This window comes from Malaclemys terrapin, chromosome 9 (genome assembly GCF_027887155.1).
Source record: "Malaclemys terrapin pileata isolate rMalTer1 chromosome 9, rMalTer1.hap1, whole genome shotgun sequence".
NCBI classification, from domain to species: Eukaryota; Metazoa; Chordata; order Testudines; family Emydidae; genus Malaclemys; species Malaclemys terrapin.
This window is the reverse complement of record NC_071513.1, coordinates 2,382,765-2,404,391: the sequence shown is the minus strand read 5'-3', so window position 1 is coordinate 2,404,391 and position 21,627 is coordinate 2,382,765. Positions and strand designations below refer to the sequence as shown.

Here is a 21,627-nt window from a genome sequence, read left to right as displayed (position 1 = left end):
CAAATGTCCCTGTCTGTGGCCAAATGTACGAGGGCCAAATCCGCTTAGGCCAGCGCCAGTTACCATTCCCAAGAGAAAGCCTGAAGGGAACTCAGCCTGGTTCCCTTCACCGAAGCTCTGACGCTAATCCTGTAACGAGGCGGGTACGTCTGCACGGGATAAAAGCCCCGCAACATGGCCATGGCTGGCCGGGGTCAGCAGACTCCGGCTCGAGGCGCTCAGACCGCAGGGCTAACAATGGTTGTGTCGACCTTCAGGCTCCAGACAGAGGCTGAGCTCCGGGACCCTCCCCCCTCAAGCTCCGAGATCCCTATGGGGCCAGAACCACCCACTCCACTGCTCTATGCCACAGTACTGGCTCTGATACCCCTTCCCAGCCCCGTCCCTGGCTTCTGCACAGCCCAGCTCCATTGGCTCTGCACTGCCATGTGCATCTGTCACTTGCTGCCCATGGTGTTGGTTCCACAGGGAAGGAGGAGACACAGGGAAAAGCTGATGCAGCTTCAGGCAGATTCCCTACAGGGCTGGGCGTTACCAAACCCCAGTGGCTCTGGGTGGTCCTGGCCCCCACCACCCACCACCCCACTCCACACCATGGGGACCATGTGAGTTTGGTAGGACCCCATTCTAGGGCCTGGATCTCTTAACAGGTGCTGTCTGGCTCGTGAACTCCTGTTATGTGTCTGCCGTGGCTGGCACAACAAGGCCCTGAGGTTTGACTGGGAGCCTCTAGATAAAACTCAAATACAAAGAATTCAATATGAGTAATAAGCTTAACTATAGTGGGGAGTCCAACTCATCCCTGGGGTACCCCCATTGACATTGATGATGTTACATTAGGCATGAGTTTAGTACCGTGCATTCACTATGTTATACACGGTTGCATTTTTTATGAATAAGACAGATGTATATTTTTCCCGCCAATAGCCTTGTTCACCTCACGCAATGTACAAGTCTCTTGACGCCCAAAAGATCATGAATAATGCAGGGTGTTTGAGGTCATTACCCCACACGTCCAAACTGGTGCATTTTCATGTCTGAAAGTTGAATCACTTCTGTGGAAATGTAACTTTCAATATTTCATTAGCACCGTCTCCCAGCTGTTAGACATCAGCCAAGAGGCTTTGGTGACACTTTTTCAGTGCAGCTGTGAGAAGATGCATTTATTTTAGGTGGAATTGGACAGCTGTTTTATTACAAATTAATGAACTATGGTGACCAGAAAATCCAAGTTTAGCAAATCATTTATTAACAATTAATTCTGACTACAATCAAAACTAAATAAGCGGTTAGGAACGGTCATGTGAGGCTATGGCCAGAATCACGGTGCAATGCAACAAGGCAAAACGCATTGCCATGGTGGTGTGTCTCTGCCTAAGGGCAGGTATCCTGAGATAAAGCTCATTGCGCAGGGACCCAGTCACCAAGGTCACCAGCAGACCTGCTTGATAGTGAATGCATCTTCTCTGGCCCCAGCACCTTTGAGCTGATATTTCCCTGAGATTACATCCACTGGCCATGGTCCAGCTGCTCTCATGGACCAACCCAGCCCAGGCTTGGTGCTACACCACATTCTCCCTCATGAAGAACAGGTCCACAGGGAGCATGGACACCTCCCTGCTTGGCTGTTCCACAATTTGCCTGCTCCCCACCCCGCTGCTAAGGAAGTACACACATTCTACTGCCAATCAAAGCTGAGCATGCCCACAGAGAGGAGACGTTGGGGCTTTTTAGGGATGGGGGTGAAGACAGGATTTGTGCATAAGTGATTTTTAAAATTCAGCTCAGCCGTTATCCCCCCCAGCAGATAGGCTTTTACCGAGCTTTCCACCACCCCCTTAAAGCAAGTTGCTAGAATATGGTACGTTTGGGTTGCTCTGATTTAGCACTACCTGCTTTTGTCCTTGCAAAGACTGAGAGCCTGGCTTGGTATTTAGAAGGGTGGTACCAGAAACGCCAGAACATTTTCTAAGAAATGTATATGGCCCCCACTAGTGTAGTTAGACCTGGTCAGGAATTTTTCACTGAACTATTTTAGTGCTAAAACATGGTTGATGTTTACGAATCTCCCAACTCAAAAGCTTTTTGGAAGGAAGAGCTGAAACTGTCAGACTGTCCCATTTTGGCATCTTCCATCCAGAACGTTTTGGGAGTTCTGAGTCACAGTGACTTTTCATTTCAAAATCTTAGTAAATTTAGACTGAAAAAAAGGTTTCTAAAACAGGGGGGAAAGGTCAAAATTGAAATAAAAAATATTTAGATTGACCCCCAAATATTGTGGTTTTGTTTGTTTTTGTTTGCAAAACCTTTTGAGATTTCAACTTTTCATCCTGATCTGGGATAGGAAAATTTTTTTGAAACCTCAAAAATTCTCGCAGGGTAGGAAAACTGCTTCTGTCCTCACCCTAGCCACAGTATTTGAGCACCTCACAATCTTTGATGTGTTTATCCTCACAACACCCCTGTGGGCAGTCAAATGCCATTTCCCCCATTTCACTAAGGCATAAAGAGAGTCAGGAACTGATCGAGGTCACGCAAGGAGGCAGTGGTAAAGCAAGGAGCTGATGCGGGTCTCCAGAGTCCCAGGTTCACACCCAATCCTCTGAACCACCCTGGTCCTCTTTTTCAGTTAATTCCAAGCTGGCCAACGTCGGCTTGGAAAAAAGCCGATTTACTGATTTCTGACCCTCCAACTGAGGCCTATGCAAAAGCTCAGAGATCAGTAGAAGGCTTCTAAGTGAGTCTGTTGGAATTTCCACTAGGGTTTCAAAATTCGTAAGTAAACAGTTTTCTATGGGAAATCTTTGCCGTGACAAGAAGCTCCAAAGTGTTAGCGGAACAGAGGTGCATAGGCCACATGTATAAATCACTTATCGCCTGCTGCTAAAATAAATGCCGTCTTGATCACTGAGCTTTCATTGCAGCTGCCTCCAGGTCCGTCTCTGCTTCAGCCCTCCACATGGCCTTCTTTTCGGTATTCATCCTCAGCAGCGTGTCCTCTCTTCTAGCAGCCTTTGAATATAAACGGTGAAACTCATTTGCACAATAAAATTTCCCCAACAATAAATATCCCACTTGTTTGCTTCTCTGGCTTTGGCACCCCAGTGTTCTTTTGATTTTTTACATTGAAAGAAGTTATTGAAGCTAGATTTCCTTGCTTCACCTAATTGCCGGCATTTGCAGCCTCTGATTAGCAGAGAAAGCATATTGCCTTTGCTCCAAAGGCATGCGAACAGCTAGGACAAACCGGGGGGGGCTTTCATCACTGAAAGACCCAGAAGCAGAGACCCTCTGGAGTTGTTTTTGTTTGGTTCCAGTACCCATCCATCCATCCCTGTTTGTTTAATTTATTTCACTCACAGGCTTCAGGCCACCAATTTCCACATCTAGGTTTCCCATCCCTGCCGGGAGACCACCTGTTCCCACCTACGCTGAGCTGACATTTTTGGAGGCAGTGTTTTTTCCTTGCTGTCCCTCACCAGGAGGGTCACACCAGCCCAGCAAGGAACAGTCACTGCACACAGCTGATGCGTGTGTAATTAGACCGAGGTGCTGGATGGCCTGCCTCATAACCAGCAGGGCAGCGGCTACATCAAGCAGCGGCTGAGTGATGCCGCAGCAAATGACAGTTCCTCCGGGGCAAGCTGAGCTTGTGTGGTCTGGTCAGTGGGGCGTGAGAGCCCACAGCACTGGGAAAAGACGGGGCTGAGTGGCCTGAAATGGATACAGTGTCTCACTTAGGGCCTGAGCCAAAGCCCATTGAAGTCAGTAGGAGTTGTCCATTCTCCTTGGAGACGGCCCATACTGAGCCACAGAGAAATAACTGGGTTTAAAGTTGCATTGCGATGGGTTATTGCAAAGTCAATCAGAAAGAATCATTGTCCAATGAGTCACATGACCAAGACCATATTAGAGTCAGGAACACGTGGTAAGTAACTCATCATCCCTAATATATTGTTTAATGTGTATTTGCTCAAAACACCTTTGTATTTATTAAGAGAAATGCGTACCTGCCTGCACCATTCAAACAGGGCGCTTGCTGACCCGTCAGTACAAACACACTTACTTGCTTGCCTGAGATGATCATGACCAAGCAGCCTAGCAGAGTCAGTGCCATTGTGATGTAGCAAATTTTGATCCTCACTCGGCTCGTAGCAGCTTTGATGACCTCAGCTCTGCAGAAGGACAGAGCAGATTTCTGGTCAGATGACAACAACATGACATAAAACAAGAGGGTTTGGGGGGGAAGGGGTGGGAGTTGTTTAAAGAATTGCACAATTCTTGCCAGTGGCCGTTTATTTTTGCTCAGAGGTTTTCTGTTTTCTTTATATTGCTTGATTGTTAAACAGGAAGTTAACAGTAAACTAGCTGCTGCTTGAGGGATTTAGCCAAATGTGGCCTAAAGCAAACATCTGAGGGAGGCCCATCAGGGAATGAATGCAGCTCCTCTGCCTTTTCCTGACCCACTCAAGAGTGAAGAGCAGACAAGTGGCAGAGCTTGGAGTGCAACTTAATCCTTTCAATGATTGAAATCCAGGGGGCCACATCCTCAGCTGATTGTGCTGCTTTAACCTAGCTGGGGGTCCGACCCCCATTGGTACGTACGAATGATGGCACTGCCGGCTAATGCTACCTTTGGTGGGGTGACGTGGTGCTCTGGCCTGGGCCAGGAATGCACATCTTGGCTATGATTAATGGAAGCTTTTCACATTGCAGCTGCTTCTCACGGCGACTCCCCCTTTGGCCTGTTATTATCATCCCATAACATTCCAAGAAAAGCTCCCGCACGAGGCGCGTCTCGAGTCTGGCTTTTCAACGTCGAAAAGTCAGCCAAAGCAAAGCAAGCCGCCCCCCAGCTGCAATGAGGATGGAAGCGAGCGGGCAGCTGCGGAAGGCTTAAAGCACAGGGCAGTAGCACACCAGCGGAGAGGATTTTATGAAGCCCAGCGCATCTGCAACTGTGACCATCAAGTTACACAAGTTATTAATAGATTCTCAGCAGGACTAAGTGAACATAGTTCGCCAGTGCAGATCACCTGCATCACGGGAGCCAGTGTGGGGAGAGAAGCCACTTCTTGCACAGGTGGGTGGGCAGAGGAAAAGTCAGGAAGCAAATTGTGATTCTTAGAGCCACTGTCTGATTCCTGCCCTGCTCCTGGGACCATGAGTACGCTCTGCCCTTGACTTGATCTGGGCCGTGTCCTTATAATCCATGTTTTATAGCGGGCATCAGTAGTGACTGATCGTCAGCACCTCCGGGGCCATCCTGCAAACACCTGCAGACCTTTCCCGGTCCCGTGGGTCTCAGGGAGACTCCCTATCACCGCACGGTTGAGCACATTTGTGCTTGCTTGCAGGATTAGGGTCTTGAATGGAAAACAAATCTCAAAAGGGAACGGATCTGAGCCACAGGAAGAGGCAGATTCCTGCACTAACCCCACCCCCAAATCAAATTCACCTTCGAGTCAATCCACCTGTTGAAACCCCCACGTGTTTCCCCACTGACTCTGTCCCCTCCCTCAGCGGAGAGCCCAGGGGAATCCTCTATGCTAGAACACCCACTCTGAAGACATCTTTGTTTAATGTTTCTTTTCCTGGTGTTCAGTTGTGTTAAGTGCCCACAACGGTCACTATCATGAGGCATTAGGAGCGAATGAGTCACTTCCCAGAGCTGCAAAATCTCACAGCAGTTCAAACATGATCTTAGGCAACAATTAACTGTATTGCAGATCCTTCCACACATCATGAGGGGAAAAACATACCACCGGTGCTGCAGTTCTGGGCACGAAGAAAGATGTGTGCTTGTGCAGGCCAGAGCCCTGGGCAGGTGGCAAACAAGCAGTTTGTAAGTGCTGTGGTTTCTTGCTGTAGGCATTAGCATTCTTGTGCAAACCCTTACCCATGTTAAAATTATTGGGACTATTGCTTGATCCCAGCAGCGCTGTTACTTACGGTCCCCGGCTAAGTGAGGTGTCCTTGTAGCTCAGAGACATCACAGCCCCGCACCTTGGCAGTTTTCCCAAACACCTTCCTACTGACGCCAGGGAAATGCATGAAATGGCCAAAGCTACGTTCAGCCCTTGAGGCTGTAGATGGTAGATGCAGGTTTCCCAGAGACAGGTTGATGCTCATAGTCATTGCGGAGCTGTTTCTACTGGGTTCTGCAGATGACTTAGGGCACTTCTTTGACCGTTATTTCTTGCAATAGACATTTTAGCATGACAGCTTAAGCCAATCACTCATGAAACTGTAGAAAAGAGTGGCTTTAATTACATCTGTATGGGGAAAGCATGTGTTGAGGACCAAGTAAAGAACCCCACCACCGCCACATAAACACACCAACATTAAAAACCAGGAGGCATTAATGTCTCTACTCGTTGAACTGATGTTCTTTTTTAAAAAAAGATCTAAATAGGGAAATGAAAGTATAAACGGGCATGATGGAAACTCACTTCAGATGTTTTTTGCTAAAGCTATGGATGTTCCCATGTGCCTTTCTTAATCACTTTAATTCATATAAGTGGTTAAAGCACATAACCTGAAATGGACACTAGGCAGCACAGTGATTTGTGAGCTACAAAGCAATGTGTGTTAAAAATGGTTTCTGTCCTCTTCTGAAATTCCTAATCTCCAAAGCAATTTAACCCAGTTCACTTTACAGAGTTGGCAAAAAAAGCTACTGCTTCAAGATGGGTTTGTATTATTTTTGGACCGAGATAGCAGCGCGCCCACACAATTCATTCACAGTCACATAGTCCTGTAGTAATATTAGAAAAAAGAACACTCACTATATAAGCGTAGTGTTGGTGACTGACCACGTAAGGGAAGGTTTGAACTGGCAGTTTTACATATATCCAGTGGTGGAGATTTTGACAACATAAGAAAACAGGTTTACTTACGATAATAGAGCTGGAATATCCTCCTCTTTTTTAAACCGTCCTGCCCATAATAAAATCTTTTTATCAAATGCTGTAGGTCTTCTGTCATTTCTGAATGTGCTACGGCCTTTAAAAGATATTACCAAAGAAAGTCATCAGCTAAGTTAAGAGTGGAAGTAAAAAGCTGCATTTAAAGAAAAAAAGTCTCAGACTGAAAGTTTAAAGAAGGGCTTCACGTTCTCTAGGAAACCTGTCGTTAAGGGCAAAATCCACCTTCAATTAAAATCTGTGAGATTTAGCCACTCACCTCAAGGGCCTTGTCTAGACATTTTGTTTTGTAGTTGTTCCCCATTGCAATTCAGATGGTGCTAGCAATGATGAAAGGGGTTTTTTAGTCATTGTGTAGTCTAGCCATTGCCAACAATGGTTAAAATACCAGTGGCCAGTCTACATTCTGGATGCACGCTCTGCCAGGCAATGCAACGGTGCATTGTTCACAACAACACTACACAAAGTTAGAAAATTTCATTTAATGAATTTTATGGAATTTTCCAATTTGGGGGCAAAACTTGGATACATGGGATGAAACCCTGGCCTCACTGAAGTCAATGGCAAGATTCCTATTGATTGCAATGGGCCAAGATGACACCCCAAGATTTTTAAGGCAGCAGGGACGTTAAGATCATTCCAGCATCAAGCCTGTAAATGAACTGAAAAATCTTTCATTTAAAAAATGTTGGAAAGAAATTCACTTTTTCTTTGGTGGGAGGGAATTTTCATTTCATTTATGAGCCTTTGCCGTAAAAAAAACGTTTCAAAGAAATAATTTTGAGATGTTCTAATAAAAATGGTGCTGCCGTGGTGGGGGGTGGGGGGAGGGGTGGACACAGCCAAGGACTGGCTCCAAGTGCCCTGTTGTTAACTGCAGCCTGGCTGACGTGGGCTGATTTTGCTCGCAGCAATCCGCTGAGTGGCGAGGTAACGAAGGCTCTTTCTCTCTTTGAGGGCAGTATCCCAGAAAACATATCACAAGGTCAGAGTGACATTCTCCCCACCGCGGTGAACAACTTGATCTGTACTTTGATCCCAGATGTCAGTGGCAAGTGTCTCGCCCACCCCAGTAATTCCCTTCACTGAAATCAACAACACACACGGCTCCCAGGAAAAGCTTTGCAGCGAAAACAGACTGTACATTTTTTATGTTTGTAGAAAGAAAACCCCCAAATAAATGGCTGGTCTGAAACTATATCCATTTTTCAGCATTACCGCACACAGGTCAAGCAAGAGATTTACAAGGAGATGTTCCCCCCCCACCCCTCCAGTTTGGTGTTCAGAAGTCAAAAACCCGGCTCAATTCCTCCTCCCCATGTCTCTGTATCTGGTTGTAACCGTGTTAGCTGCAGCATTCAGTACAGCAATGTGCAGTTGGTATCAAGCAGGAACCGAACGCACTTCCGGCCGACCCTGCGCTGACACAGTCGCACTCCTCCATCGCCAGGCACGGCCACTGCTGCAGCTTCCCCTCTTTGCTGGTGTGATTAGATCAGTTTTGCCCTTGGGCCAAACCAGCAAAAAATTCTCCCTTTCCCAGGTTAACAAACACCAAACAAAAAGTCCACAAAACGTGCCTGTCTGCCCATTCTTCCTCTGTGGCGGGGTATACTCGCACCGCCTCAGTGCACCGCCCTGCTGCCACGGAAGGGTGTGCTTTTCCATTGCCACGTCCCTGAACCAGCTGCCCCAAACCCAACCCTCCCTGTTTTCCTTTTGCCCCAGGGCCACTGCCAACATTGGCCTCCTCCCCAACCCTTTCCCAGGATTCTCCAGTCCAGCACCTCCATGCTCCTTCTTCTGCCCCCCCCTCACCTGGGACTGGGACCACCACGGGGCACACCCACGCACTGCAGAGTCTCCCCTGCTCTCCCCAATATCTCTTTGCACTGAGCACAAGGGCTTTCTCAGATCTCTGCCCCCTTTCCCCACATGCTTTGCTTCCAGCCTATGGTTCCCGCTGAATCTCTCTGCTCTGGGCCAGAACTTGAGAATGTCCTGGACCCTCGCCTGCATTCCTCAAAGGCCTTATCTATTTTCCTTTCCCACCCCTCTCCCCAAGGCAGAAGCTCTGGCTCTGAGAGAGAAGAGGGATGTTTTGCTGAAGAGAGTCTTGTTGACCAAGGACCGTGTCTCCTGTTTCGTCTTGTTTTTAAATGCTCAAAATAGTGAGGTTTAGCAAACTGTCCGCCGTGTTAATTCCTTGACAATGTTGCCGTTCCACAAGGAGAATGAGGAGTGAGGTTGTGTTAAGATACTATCCACTGGGAGACTAACACATTCTCATGAGAGCTAGCTACAGGCACCACCATCCATTCTAATGCATTGCACCACACGAGATTATCCAAGGGAGCCCATTGGTAGTCTCTCACAACATGTGTCACTACAAAATCAGTCCTGTGCCCCAGCCTGGAACTGCGTTCCCAACGTTGGGCCTGAAGTGAGGCCAGCTGAAGTAAGCCGGCTGTGAAAGGATAACAAGAAATGGCCAGCCGGAAGCCTGCCAAGGCAGAGAACCAGGCCAGGCTGCTGAAAGCTGGCAGTGCAGGTTAGTAAAGGAGACCTAGGCAGCCAGGGGTGACACTGGTAGGGGTGGAGGTGGCTGAGCACCTGCTGCAAGGTACCAGGTATCGTGACTGCTGGGGGAGCCACTCGGCAGGGCTCATCGGGAGCGCCAAGCAGCTACCCCACCTCCAAGCCACCTCGCCCCATGGGAAGACTGTGCCAGCACTAATTGCCCTCTCTCAGGATAAATCCCCACTCAGGGTCTCTCTAGCCCAGGGGAGTGTAATTCAGTCCGCTTCCTGCCTAGCCAACTTGCTGTGCCCACTGCCTGAGAACATTACCTTCACCTGGTGCCCGGCAGGAGCCTTCGGGGACACAGAACCTCGCCGCTGCCTGACCCCAACCCTTCCTGCACAGATATCACGGGTCTCCCAATTTCTAACACTCCCACTGCGGGGACAGACCCCGCTGGGAGACTTACCTGGATGCTACAGGATGAACCCTGGGTATCCCAGAGCTGCTATCAGGGCATATTTGTAAACTTAAGATGACAATTTACTTTGCAAGGCTTGAGTCTAATAGCAGCTCCATCAGCCCTGGCCGACTGCCTACCGTAATATGAATAGCTTCTCTTCTAGGACTTCATTCCTAGGGCATGAATAGATACATCTATTTCCTGGCTGGTTTGTTTTTAATATAACTAGTTTACTTTCCATGAACTGGGAACATTTGCTTTGATGGAAGCAGGACTATTTTAAAATGGAAATTAAGAAATTGTCCATGTACCCTGTAAAGAACATACAGAATCTCCTCAGCTTAGCCAGGGGATAGAGAAACGGGTCAGTCACGAGCTATTTTACTGCAGAACAAAACATTTCTACCCACCTGGAATAGCTGTTTGAGAAATAACCTTCTTTGTGGCCTCTGCTTTGTGACAAAGAGTTCTTCTTGTCAATATCTGAGCGTGCTTGGTACATGGACACCTCCAGAAATCGGTTGTTCTCAAAATACTTGTGACAAGAGGCTCACTTTTCAATAGCCGCCCCAGCATTGTGTGCTTCTACCTCTTGTGCTTCAGTGAATAAACAACTCAGTAGTAGTCATTTACTCCTATAGACCTGATGTGCCAGCCAGCACACAGCAAATCAAACGAAATGTGCCAGGTGTTCGAAGGTTAAACTGCTGTATGTCTGCTGATGGTATCATATATTTACACCACTTACCACCTTCACTGAGTCACAGTGACTCGAGCACTAGATCTACTGCTCGTGTTTGCTCAAAGACACACCTTTAAAATCACAAGGGCAATAACCCTAACTGCTCCTGCCTTTGTACAGTGGGCCTAACCCCATTCCCACAGAACTGTATGTCTCAGGCTCTGTAGCTCCAAGGAGTTGCCAGTAATAGTAAAGATTTTGCATTTCTCTTATTCTTCGCTCTGTAACCCCCATGACCAGCAACAACAAATTCTGTAATGACTGTAGCGATCGAGACCTGAAGTCTCAGTTGGTGTTAATAGAAAGAGTGCTGGAAAAGATGCTTTTCCCAAAGGGAAGTTCTGTAGCTGTTAACTGTCATTTCGGGTTAAGCCTATAAGAGACCTTAACAATCACACACATTTTATCTTGAAAAGCAATTGATTTAAACATGCATCTTTAAGAAGGAGACACTTTCTTTGTTACTGAATAATGGTAAATATAGGCTGGTGGAGAGAGAACTTACCATGATTAAAGCTAAGATTTTGTCATGGTTATTTTTAGTAAAAGTCATAGGCAGGTCATGGGGAATAACCAAAAATGCACAGAAGCCCATGACTTGTCCCTGACTTTTATTAAAAATAACTATGATAAAATGGGGATGGAGGAAGGTCCAGCACCCACCACTGCTGGGGCTCCAGGGTTCCCCCCACCCAGGGTGGCTGAAAACAAAGGGCCCCTCCTTGCCACTGACAGCAGTTTGGAGCTGTGGGGTCTGCCCTTGGCAGCTGGGAACTGCAGGTCTCCCTCCTCCCCCAGGGACTGGAAGCTGCAGAGTTCCCCACGGCAGCGGCTTGGAGCTACGGGGTCCCCCCACCGCCTGCACCAACTTCCATAACCTCTGTGACAATATTTTAGCCTTAATCCTGATATATTACTGGCCCTGGATTTCAGTGGATGTCACAGTACTCAGCTCTTTGTTGTTATTGGCCATCCATTAACTAATGTACCTCATGTACCTAAAAAAGAAACGATTAAAAATCTCAAATTTGCAAGCAGCTTGATTGCATGCCAATCTTTTGGTGATGAGGGCAGTCTGAAGAGAAGAGAAGAGAAGAAGTCTAGGCAGCTGGCAGTTTCAGTTCTTAGGAGTTCTTGCCCCCTGAATTAGTTCCTGTGAGTCTTGTGATTAAACCCCCCAAATACAAAGCAAAATTCATCTGCCACCTTTGTGTTATGCCTGGTTTCAAGTTGAAGCCACTCAGAGCCACTCAATTGAAGATGGTTTCCCCCAGAAGCCACAACATCAGCCAGTTGTGTCTGAAACTTGGCCCAGGGTCATGAATCTCAGGGATCCTGAAACCAATTTGGCATCTGCCACAAAAACTAAAAGTAAGCAATTTTCACTTGGTTCTGGGTTTTGTTACAAACATTTTACAACATTTTGTTTGGAAAAAGTCACTGTTGTGACCTTTTAGCAACATTTCCAAGGCCCCTGGAGCTGCCTGGACCCCAGGAGTTTAGGAGTCAGGGCAGTTCGGGGTGTCTTGGCACCAGGGCTGCTAGGCTGCCAAAGAGTCAAGTGGGCAGGTGGACAGGAAACCAGGCAGATTTCAAAACCTGCCTGGCAAGCAAGTTCCCATTGGAAACCTGCCGACTTGCCGCTGGAATTTTGTCAAAATGGGACATTCCCGCAGAACGTTTCTGTTTTCTCAAATCAGCGTTTTCAGCCGAACAATATTCCATCAGAAAATTTCCACCCAGCCCTGGCTCTGCTGTCACTGACTAACCTCCCTGGAAATGAGAGCTTTGAAAATAATCCTGTTCATATTACGCACTCTCTCTTAGCCGTGCTGGAGCTGCAAAGCAGACAGGAGGGCATCATCAACAACTTATTTGTGTCTCCAAACAGCTAAGAGGTTAACCACAGAGAAAGAGGCAATCTAAGGCTAGGGTGTCCAGATGTCCCGATTTTATAGGGACAGTCCTGATTTTTAGGTCTTTTTCTTATATAGACTCCTGTTACCTCCCACCGCCTGTCCTGATGTTTCACATTTGCTGTCTGGTCGCCCTATCTAAGGAGAAAGTGCCCGTTTTGCACAGTAACATTTCAGAGCAGAACCACACTTTCAATATTTCATAGTCAGCAAAGTAAGAAGCGTATGTGACAGTTACAATGAGTTTGGCTCCAGTACAGCATTATGTAATATTTGTCCTTGAATGGAAGTGATCACTGAACCATAGCTATAACCTAAACAAAGTCTGGGTGGTCCTGAATGTGTTTAATGATATCATCTCTATTAAGATGTTATACACACAGAATGAAGCATGAACAATGTCATTTTATCAGCTTGATGTTTCCCCTTCTGGTTTTTGCACAATATTCTCTCTAATGGTTCATGAAATGAAAATGCAAAATAAATTTCCTATTTGGAGCGCTGTGTTATTTACTCTGTTTATACATACGAGGCTCTAAAGTTGATTTATAGCCAGGAAGAAAATTCTAATTTGAAGGGAAGAGGCTTTTGCCAAAGGGAAAGTTTTAAGAACCACTTAACGCTATCAAATTGAATATTGCCTAAGACAATCAAAGCGGGGGAGGGGGCGGTGCGCTAGAACACAGATTGTGTTGTTGGTTAGGATGTTCTTTAAGGAGTTGGGTGGTGAAAGATGGGAGACAGAGGGAACAAAATGAATCATTTAAGCTATTCAGCCCTTGGCCCCAAGGAAACATACTCCTCTGTTTATAGAGATGGTTTATGTTTTAGAAAACATGAATTTATTGACATTGAAGGAAAAAACTTGTGCTGATGACAACTGCGCTGCTTTTCCTCCTTGACAAAAAACAGACAATGCACCCAGACATGACACAATGGATTTAGCTTAATTTGCTTGTAATTCAATAAAGCAAATTAGATCCATTTCCAGATTACACAGCCGTACAGCAACTAAATGGGAGTTTGCGCTTCCAGCTGCAAACTCTGCTGCAAGCTAGACCTGCAAACCAATGTTACTCAGTGAACGTGATTATGATCTAATAGGCACAGCAGAAACCTGGTGGGCTGGCTGGGAATATCAATGGCGCTAGACCATTGTGCAGAGGGGAGATGGGCAGAGAAGAAGTCAGGGGGTTGGTTTATACGAGACAAGTTTTACATGCAGGCTTTGGTGTGCGTAGCTCTGAGTTCCTCGTTTCCCTTAGGAGCCATGCTGCTGTGCCATCATCCCCCTTCACTTACCCCGTGGCTGCACAACAGAAATGTCCAGGGGAGGCTCTGGACTTTACCAGCACTTACGGACACTAAGTCCTGTACAGGAAACTGAGGGCCCAGCGTGGGAATGCCCTTCAAAACTCACTCTGCAGAGTCGGGGGCTTGGGATGTGGGGAGCAGTAACATCTCCATTTGCCACGCTTAGAGCATCTTGCATTCCAATTCCTTCTCCCCTCAGCCCCTCCGGTGGGGGAAACCTGGGCTCCTCTGCCTGCTCGGTGCCATTTTGGGCCCCGGTTCAGCAAGGAACCTAAGAATGTGTGTCACTTGAAGAATGCACCTTGCTGAATCCGGGCCTAAAATGCTTGTTGGCACTGAGATCAGCGCTTCTTGTGTTTAATACTGCCCAGGCCCTGCACAAAAGCAGAGCCCCATCTCAATGAATAGTCCGGGCCCTAGGGCAAGTTTCACTGTAAATGGAGTTCCCGGAATAATGAGGCCCGTACTGAGTTTTTAAGCAACAGTCAGGCAATTCTCCCGTTGACTTCAATGGGACTTTGCCCAAGTAATAACTGAGACTGAGAACCAGACTGACTTCTGCCCTTCCCCTCCCCACACGCGTTTCCCAGCTCCTTCTTCCCTATCCCACTGGGCTGGGGGCTGTGCATGGGGAAGGGGCCAGGCTAGTGTGACATTCACCCTGCATAGTTGTCTTCTCCCTCACACACACAACCTGGGTTCAATGTGTCTAAAGCCTGGTGCAGCCTTCTACCTCGGGGCTAATTCCCCCTTTGGCCTCTGCTGAAACTAGAAGAACTTGCAATGGACCATTTTACAGCAAGATTTTGGCCACTGATTATCAGTATTTATTTGCTGCAAAATCCGGTGGGGCACTTTAATGTCCTTCTCTATTGCAAATGCTGCTGGGCGTGAACTCACTCCTTTCCCTATCTGTGCACGCCCAGCTGTCAGCACGGCTACCGTCCTTAATGGTCAAATTGGCAAGGAGAAGCGGGAAGCCAACAGCCAACTCTGTGCAGATAGGGCGGGCATGGAGAATTGGGTGGAGTTTATTCTCCTTAAACCTCATTTGACAGCTAGAGTCGGCAATTTTACTTTGGCAGAGACTTCTCATAGCAATTTTCACAGGTTAACTTGGTTCTGGACTTCTCGAGGTCCCCTCCAGGCCTGTATTTCGACGATTCTGTATCCGCTGTCCTGAGCCATCTTGCCCAGCCAAAAGCTGAGTCCCAAGGCAGTGATACCTCACCTGGCCTGAGCTTCCCCGCCCCCCCATCTCACCATGCTCACTGGGGTAGATTGCCTCTTCAGTCAGCTGACTAGAAAGCACAGCTCCACTTTCCCTTCATACCAAGAAGTGAGCAAGTACCAGTTTGACCCCAGTCCCCCAGCACACTGAGGAACAGGGTCCGTTCTTTACGCTGGTGCAGCTCTGGGGGAATGCCACTGAAGAGAGAATCTGGCCCGGAGCTTTTGCCGCAATGTTCTGCTCCTGTGGAACTTGCAATAGTCCCAAAGGGTCATCAGCGGAGGGCAGTCCGGCCTTTGCAGCCAAAACAGAGACGCGTCTTTTCTCCCACCTCCTCGCCCTCGTCCACCTCCGTGTCATTCATTCCCCAGGAGTGTCTCTCTCTGTTCCCAGCATGCCCCTTTCATTCATCTCAGCACGCTCCTCTGAACACAGCTTCCCCAAACCCCGCAGCACCTTGTCAGTTCCCTCTCCTCACACTGTCTGCCCCACCATCACATCACACTCCTCCCACTAAAGCTATGGGGCTAATCCCGTACTCCTTGCTCAAAGATCCCACTGAGCCCAAAAGGAGTTTGCTAGGTGGGGATTTAGTAAATTCTGCAGGAATTGGCTCTGTATGTGGCAGACCTTGGAGAAATATCTTGGACATCCATTAACCCGGTGCATGACATAAGAACATAAGAACGGCCATATTGGGTCAGACCAAAGGTCCATCCCACCCAGTATCCTGTCTGCCGAAGGGGGCCAATGCCAGGTGCCCCAGAGGGAATGAACAGAGCAGGTAATTACCTGGAGTTGCAGTGTTATGCGGCTGACTCATTACAGAAGACTGTAGGTTGTTATGGCGAGTGCCTTGTTTTCAATCACATGCTTTTTACAGCTTGAATGGTGAACCACACCTATTGTGCCAAGCAGCTGTGTGAAAGGTCACTGGGGAAGAAGCACTTTTCAATGGGAATAACCTGAACAACACGTCTTTTTCCTGAGTTAGTATTGGTTTAACAATCAAACTTTTTACAAATATGTATCTCTTCCCCTTCCCCGTCCCCCCCCCCCCCCCCGCAAGTATACAGTTTCTTTTAGAATAAAGAACATTTTAAAAAATAAATATTAAAGCCGACTGGAAACCAACCTACAGCTGGCTCCTGAGGGCTCCCGCAGCAATCCGCAGGAAGCAAGAATGACAATCTCCTGGCTCAGACAGTGGTGTAGGACATGAGCAATGGAGATTCAAGTCCCAACTCTGGCCCCGCCTCCCTGTGGGACCTTAGGCCAGCTGTTTCTGGGAGCCTCAGTTCCCCATCTTTAAAACAGGCAGAGTAGTGCGAGGACACAGTCATTAACATTTGCCAGGCGCTCACTCACTACAGTGATGAGGTCAGACCACCACTGCCATACGGGGGCCTTAACTCCCCAGCAGGGTGGCTGCCACCAGCGCTACGCTCAGATAATTAAGAACTTCTAGGAACAGGGCACTTTACTCACAGTGACAGGTGCTTCCTCCCTGGTGAACCTTCGACCTATCGGTTTGAACAACGTGGACCCAGGAGCGGTGATCAGGTAAATAATCATTTATATCTTTAAATTGAGTTATGGTGCTTGCTAAATAGTGCGAATGAACCTACAGTTATCGTGCTTTCGAATGCAAAGAACCTTACTGAATATTTTAAAGTGCGCTTTGCTGTCTGACATCTAGTATTTAGCTGGAGGCCCAGTGGTAGTAACAGTTCGCACAAGGCCCCAGGAAGCCTAATACAAGCTGGCATTAGTGAGTAACCGTGGGTGAGAAGATTCAGCAATATAGACCTTGTGATAAACTGTCTAGACCGTAAAGGCTTTACTTAGCCAGACCTATTGCGTAGAGAACCGTCGAGCTGCGCAGATGCTTATGACAGTTGTTAGACCCACCCAAGTGGGTAGCAGGGATGACAAATATGGACAAGAGGCCAAAACGTAACCAAATAGGATCTCAGCAATAGGTAGGTGTAAGGAATAGGTGCATAAAAAGGAAATCAAATCCGACCATCTGTGGGACCTCGAGATAGCAGGATGGTGGCAACCTTAACGCTTAATCTCACCTTAAGGGGAACCCCCCAGCCCCACAGGTTTGGAAGTATATGTGATGCTGTCACCTTACCTGTTTTTTCTAGTTCTGTGATTTCGCTTATATTGATCATGCTGCTAATAAAATTCAAAGTCTCTGCGTCTCACCAATCATCTTAGTAATTCAGCTCTAACTCACCACCAAGGAATGAATCTGTTATTAGTGACAAATGCATTTTGCACCCCAAATAAACCATAAAGCTACAGAGGGTGGGGTGTTTACTATCACACAAACCTACAGATGCTCCTGGAAAGCATTGCAGGGCCAACACCTAGTCTTGCACACCACTTTGGGCCCAGTCTCACCTCACTGAAGTCAGGGGCAGAACTCAAACAGCATAGCCCCCGGTGCTTAGATGGCGCAGAGCTGGGAGCAGTGTCAGAATCGTGAGAATACAGCTGGGCTCTGTGTGCTGCCGACTGGGTGACTTGCTGCATGTTCCCCCACTGGCCTGCAAGCATCAGGCAGAGCTCGGTTTTCTTTCCTTTCCCCTCCTCCCTCTTCTCTGTGTTTCTCTTGTTTTATATTTACCAGTAAATATAATTAAATATTAGAAAATTCTGAGTGTAGCACAAGCAGAACCAAGTCCCTAGTAACAGAATCCTGAACCCAAACTGCTTTCCATTTTGTGGGAGTAAGAAAAACAATCTATAAGCCCCATCACAAGATTGTGTTAATGATTTGACCAGACATATCCCATCCTGTCACACCCGGGGTGTTCACTCAAAACCAGGACACCTCACTCCATCTCAGTCTAGGGGCCCTCTCCCTGCAATCTGGGTTTCAGAGACGATGCAGCTTCATATTTCATGGGGTCTTGTGTTCTCCAGGTAACGTGGAAGGCATCTAGCCTAAAGGTCTACGACTGCAAATCCATGAGAAATCAAAAGCTCACTGGCTATTTGCCACCAGCTACAGGTCAAGTTCAGAGATCATTGACTGTGATCATGTTGCAACTGCAGCACCTTGAAGCAAAACTGAACTTGGATGGTTTGTGCATAAGCTTGGAAAAGGCCACCAACATGAAGCCATTAGCGGTACATTTTCTTAAGGATAGTCAAGTGCAATTCTGCTATTTTCGGAGGCAGCTGCTAAGGATAATACAGCTGCTCAAAACTACATGAGGAAAGTTTTTTTGTGGGGGGAAGAGATGGCATCCCTTTGTTAGCATTTCAAACTTCAAAGTTTTGTCAACTTTTAAATATTAACAAATTTCTCCCAGCTCTATAGTTAATTGCAATTTGACGAGCATCTAGCGGGAGCCATCAACCTCAGTATGGAGAACATTTAACTGAAGACAAACTCGTCTAGTTTTGTTTAGAAGTAGCAGAATCTTTGTGCTGCTGAGCAGGGCTCGTCAGGAATTTACTGACACAACAATTTAATGTTGGAAAACGCCGATTTGTCAAAACTGAAACTTTGTGCAGGAACGTAGCAGGTCTGACAAAACTCTCTTGGGGCTAGGGTGTAATTCCTGGTCAGAGGGAGACACCCAGACTGGACTAGCCAATAGCTCAGTGGCTATGCACTCACTGGAGTTATCTGCTTGGTCTAACGGGGTCTCCAACTGTCCACAATGACAATGAAAGCTTCTTACCAATATAATCAATCTTAAACAGTTTATTTTCTCCTGTTATTCCTATAAAACAAATGTACCAGCTAAGGTGATTCATAGGCCTAGTCCAGGCCCCATTGAATTCAATGGGAGTGTTGCCACTGACTTTACCAGGACCAAGATTTGGCCTGGCATCTGCTTTATTGTATTTAATCATTTTGTTCAATTTGCAAATGATCTTTACCAAACAAGATTGCCTGTTCATTATCATTGGACACCTTTATTCCTGCCTGGAGTCACACCACAATTACTAGTAACGTTTTGCCATTTATGATTAACAACACCATGTTTTAATAACTCCAGGGCCTTCTTCTGTAACCTTTACTCACATCAGTCATTCCCCTGACTTTAATGGGGCTACTTGTGGAGAACAGATTGATCATGGGAATAAGAATTTCAGGACCACAGATCATAACTGGTGTATTATGTCCCATCAGTTCTGTACATAGGACTGGGTCCAAAACCCATTGAGGTCCAAGGAAAGACTCCCTGGGCATTGAACTTTACTTAAGCTATAATTTTCAATATACAACGCACAAGAGTTCTACTCAGAGTCCGCAGCATTGGAACAATGTGTATCGTGGGGATGCTGAGAGCCATTAAACAAACCTGTAAACCCTGGATATGATGGAAACCCCTGCTCATAGTTAAACCAAGGATTTATATCATGGCTCCAATTTACTCAGTAAGTCATTAGGAATAGGTAGGCATCCGTCAGCTATGACATACTGGCGTATACAGGGTCACAGAAATCCAGATATGAATTTTCCTAATGAGGCCACAGAGTAATTTGAGCAAAACTCCCATTGAACTTGCTCCAGGACTACGAACATCTGTGAACAAACCTGAAATCTTGACGTGGGAGAGGAGGACTGTTCCCTAGCTCACCATTCCACACGCCCTGGGTACAGAATCGCTGGGAACAAAAATCACAACCACAAAACAAGGTGGGGGGAGCAGGGAGTATCTTGTATGGGACCCACTTCTGGTGAGAGGGACAAGCTTTCGAGCTACACAGAGCTCTGTTAGTCGTCACTAATCCTCTCTCTGCCAGCCACCAGGATCTGACCTTTTCCCAGAGTTCATGAGTACCATGCAGTAGGAACGAAACGACGCTCTCTCCAGAGCATGCAACTCTGGCAAGCAGCCAGCATGCATTTGGCATTGCATGCCAACTGGACTGAAATGCACCGTGATTGCCTAAAGCTTTGTCTCATTACATAGAGGCTGATGAGCGGCCATATAGAAGCAGTAAGGCTCCTGGGAAGTATGGACTCTCAGCAAAGAATTTGGGGGGTTGCAGTTCTTACAGCTAATGAAATTTACATATTGACTAGCTTCGCTTGGATTTGAAACAGTAACTGATTTCATAGAATATCAGGGTTAGAAGGGACCTCAGGAGGTCATCTAGTCCAGCCCCCTGCTCAAAGCAGGACCAATCCCCAGGCAGATTTTTTACCCCAGGTCCCTAAATGGCCCCCTCAAGGATTGAACTCACAAGCCTGGGTTTAGCAGGCCAATGCTCAAACCACTGAGCTATCCCTCCCCAAATACAAGCCCTCAGCTAATGCAAAGTGATATATATAGCACAGGGGTCGGAAACCTTTCAGAAGTGGTGTGCAGAATCTTCATTTATTCACTCTAATTTAAGGTTTCGCGTGCCAGTCATACATTTTAACGTTTTTAGAAGGTCTCTTTCTAGAAGTCTATAATATAGAACTAAACTATTGTTGTGTGTTAAGTAAATAAGGTTTCTAAAATGTTTAAGAAACTTCATTTAAAATTAAATTAAAATGCAGAGCCCCCCGGACCGGTGGCCAGGACCCGGGCAGTGTGAGTGCCACTGACAATCAGCTCACGTGCCACCTTTGGCACGCATACCATAGGTTGCCTACCCCTGATATAGCACATGTAGCATAAGTGTGCAAGAACCAGTAGGTAAAACAAAGGCATTTCTACCACTACAGCCATCAAATAGATTCTGAGTTGAATAATGTAGGTGTTTTTCAACTCTCAGGTCTTAGAACAATTTAATTGAAACCTAGGGTGACTAGACAGCAAGTGTGAAAAATCAGGATGGGGTGGGGGGTAATAGGCACCTTTATAAGACAAAGCCCCAAATATTGGGACTGTCCCTATAAAATTGGGACATCTGCTCACCCTATTTAAACCTAATGTACACCTGTTTCCCCAACAGGGTTTGAGGAATGCAATGACTAGAACAGCCTGGCTGTCTGCTAGGATTTTTGGGGGGAGGACTTAGAAAAATGGCATTGTCTTCACAAACAGGTGTGTTTTGAAATTTTTCAGCCCATTAGTCAATAGTTTGAGGGGGCAAGAGGAACCTAATTAAGAAAGTTTGAACTCTTTTGTGAAGAAATATAGTTTTCTAGTCTGATGCGCTACGCTTCGACTAATATAAAAATGTCTAAGGGTTTTAAGCCCATGCACAATCATGTACTATCAATCAGCTCAATAAATTGCATACCCTAGAGGGATTGTTATAATAGACCCCGTACAATTGTTTCAACATCTCATTTTTAATGAATGCCCAAATATATGTAATCAGTATGACATACGGGTCCAAATTAATTCCTTGGTGAAATTAATTATTACACCAGGAATGAATTTGTCCCAAAAACTCCAACAGAGTCCTACACATTTTCAAATGTGATACATATTTGAGCAGCCCTATCAAACAGACCATAAAGACATCTTCAGAGCAGGTGCAATCCGTTAGGTGGGTAAGACGCATTTGGAGAACAATGTGTTTACTTTCCCAATTAAGCCTTT

At 46.6% G+C, this 21,627-nt stretch overlaps 1 protein-coding gene across 1 annotated transcript; it reads right to left on the bottom strand.

Moving 5' to 3' along the window:
• Positions 1-1,226: 1,226 nt before the first annotated feature.
• LOC128842664 (protein FAM162B-like) lies at positions 1,227-10,659 on the bottom strand. The gene is made up of 4 exons (XM_054038764.1): positions 10,320-10,659; positions 6,900-7,005; positions 4,067-4,175; positions 1,227-3,012 (listed from the first exon to the last, which is right to left on the bottom strand). The coding sequence occupies exons 1-4, from the start codon at positions 10,483-10,485 to the stop codon at positions 2,905-2,907; spliced, it is 489 nt and encodes a 162-aa protein (XP_053894739.1). The 5' UTR covers positions 10,486-10,659; the 3' UTR covers positions 1,227-2,904.
• Between the last annotated feature and the right edge of the window lie 10,968 nt (positions 10,660-21,627).

Coding starts and splice junctions, on each gene's coding strand:
- LOC128842664 (XM_054038764.1), bottom strand. CDS start 10,485: ATGCTGGGGCGGCTATTGAAAAGTGAGCCTCTTGTCACAAGTATTTTG. Junction 4,176..6,899: donor GATATTCCAGCTCTATTATC/GTAAGTAAACCT, acceptor GTCCTTCTGCAG/AGCTGAGGTCATCAAAGCTG. Junction 3,013..4,066: donor TGATCATCTCAGGCAAGCAA/GTAAGTGTGTTT, acceptor TTATATTCAAAG/GCTGCTAGAAGAGAGGACAC.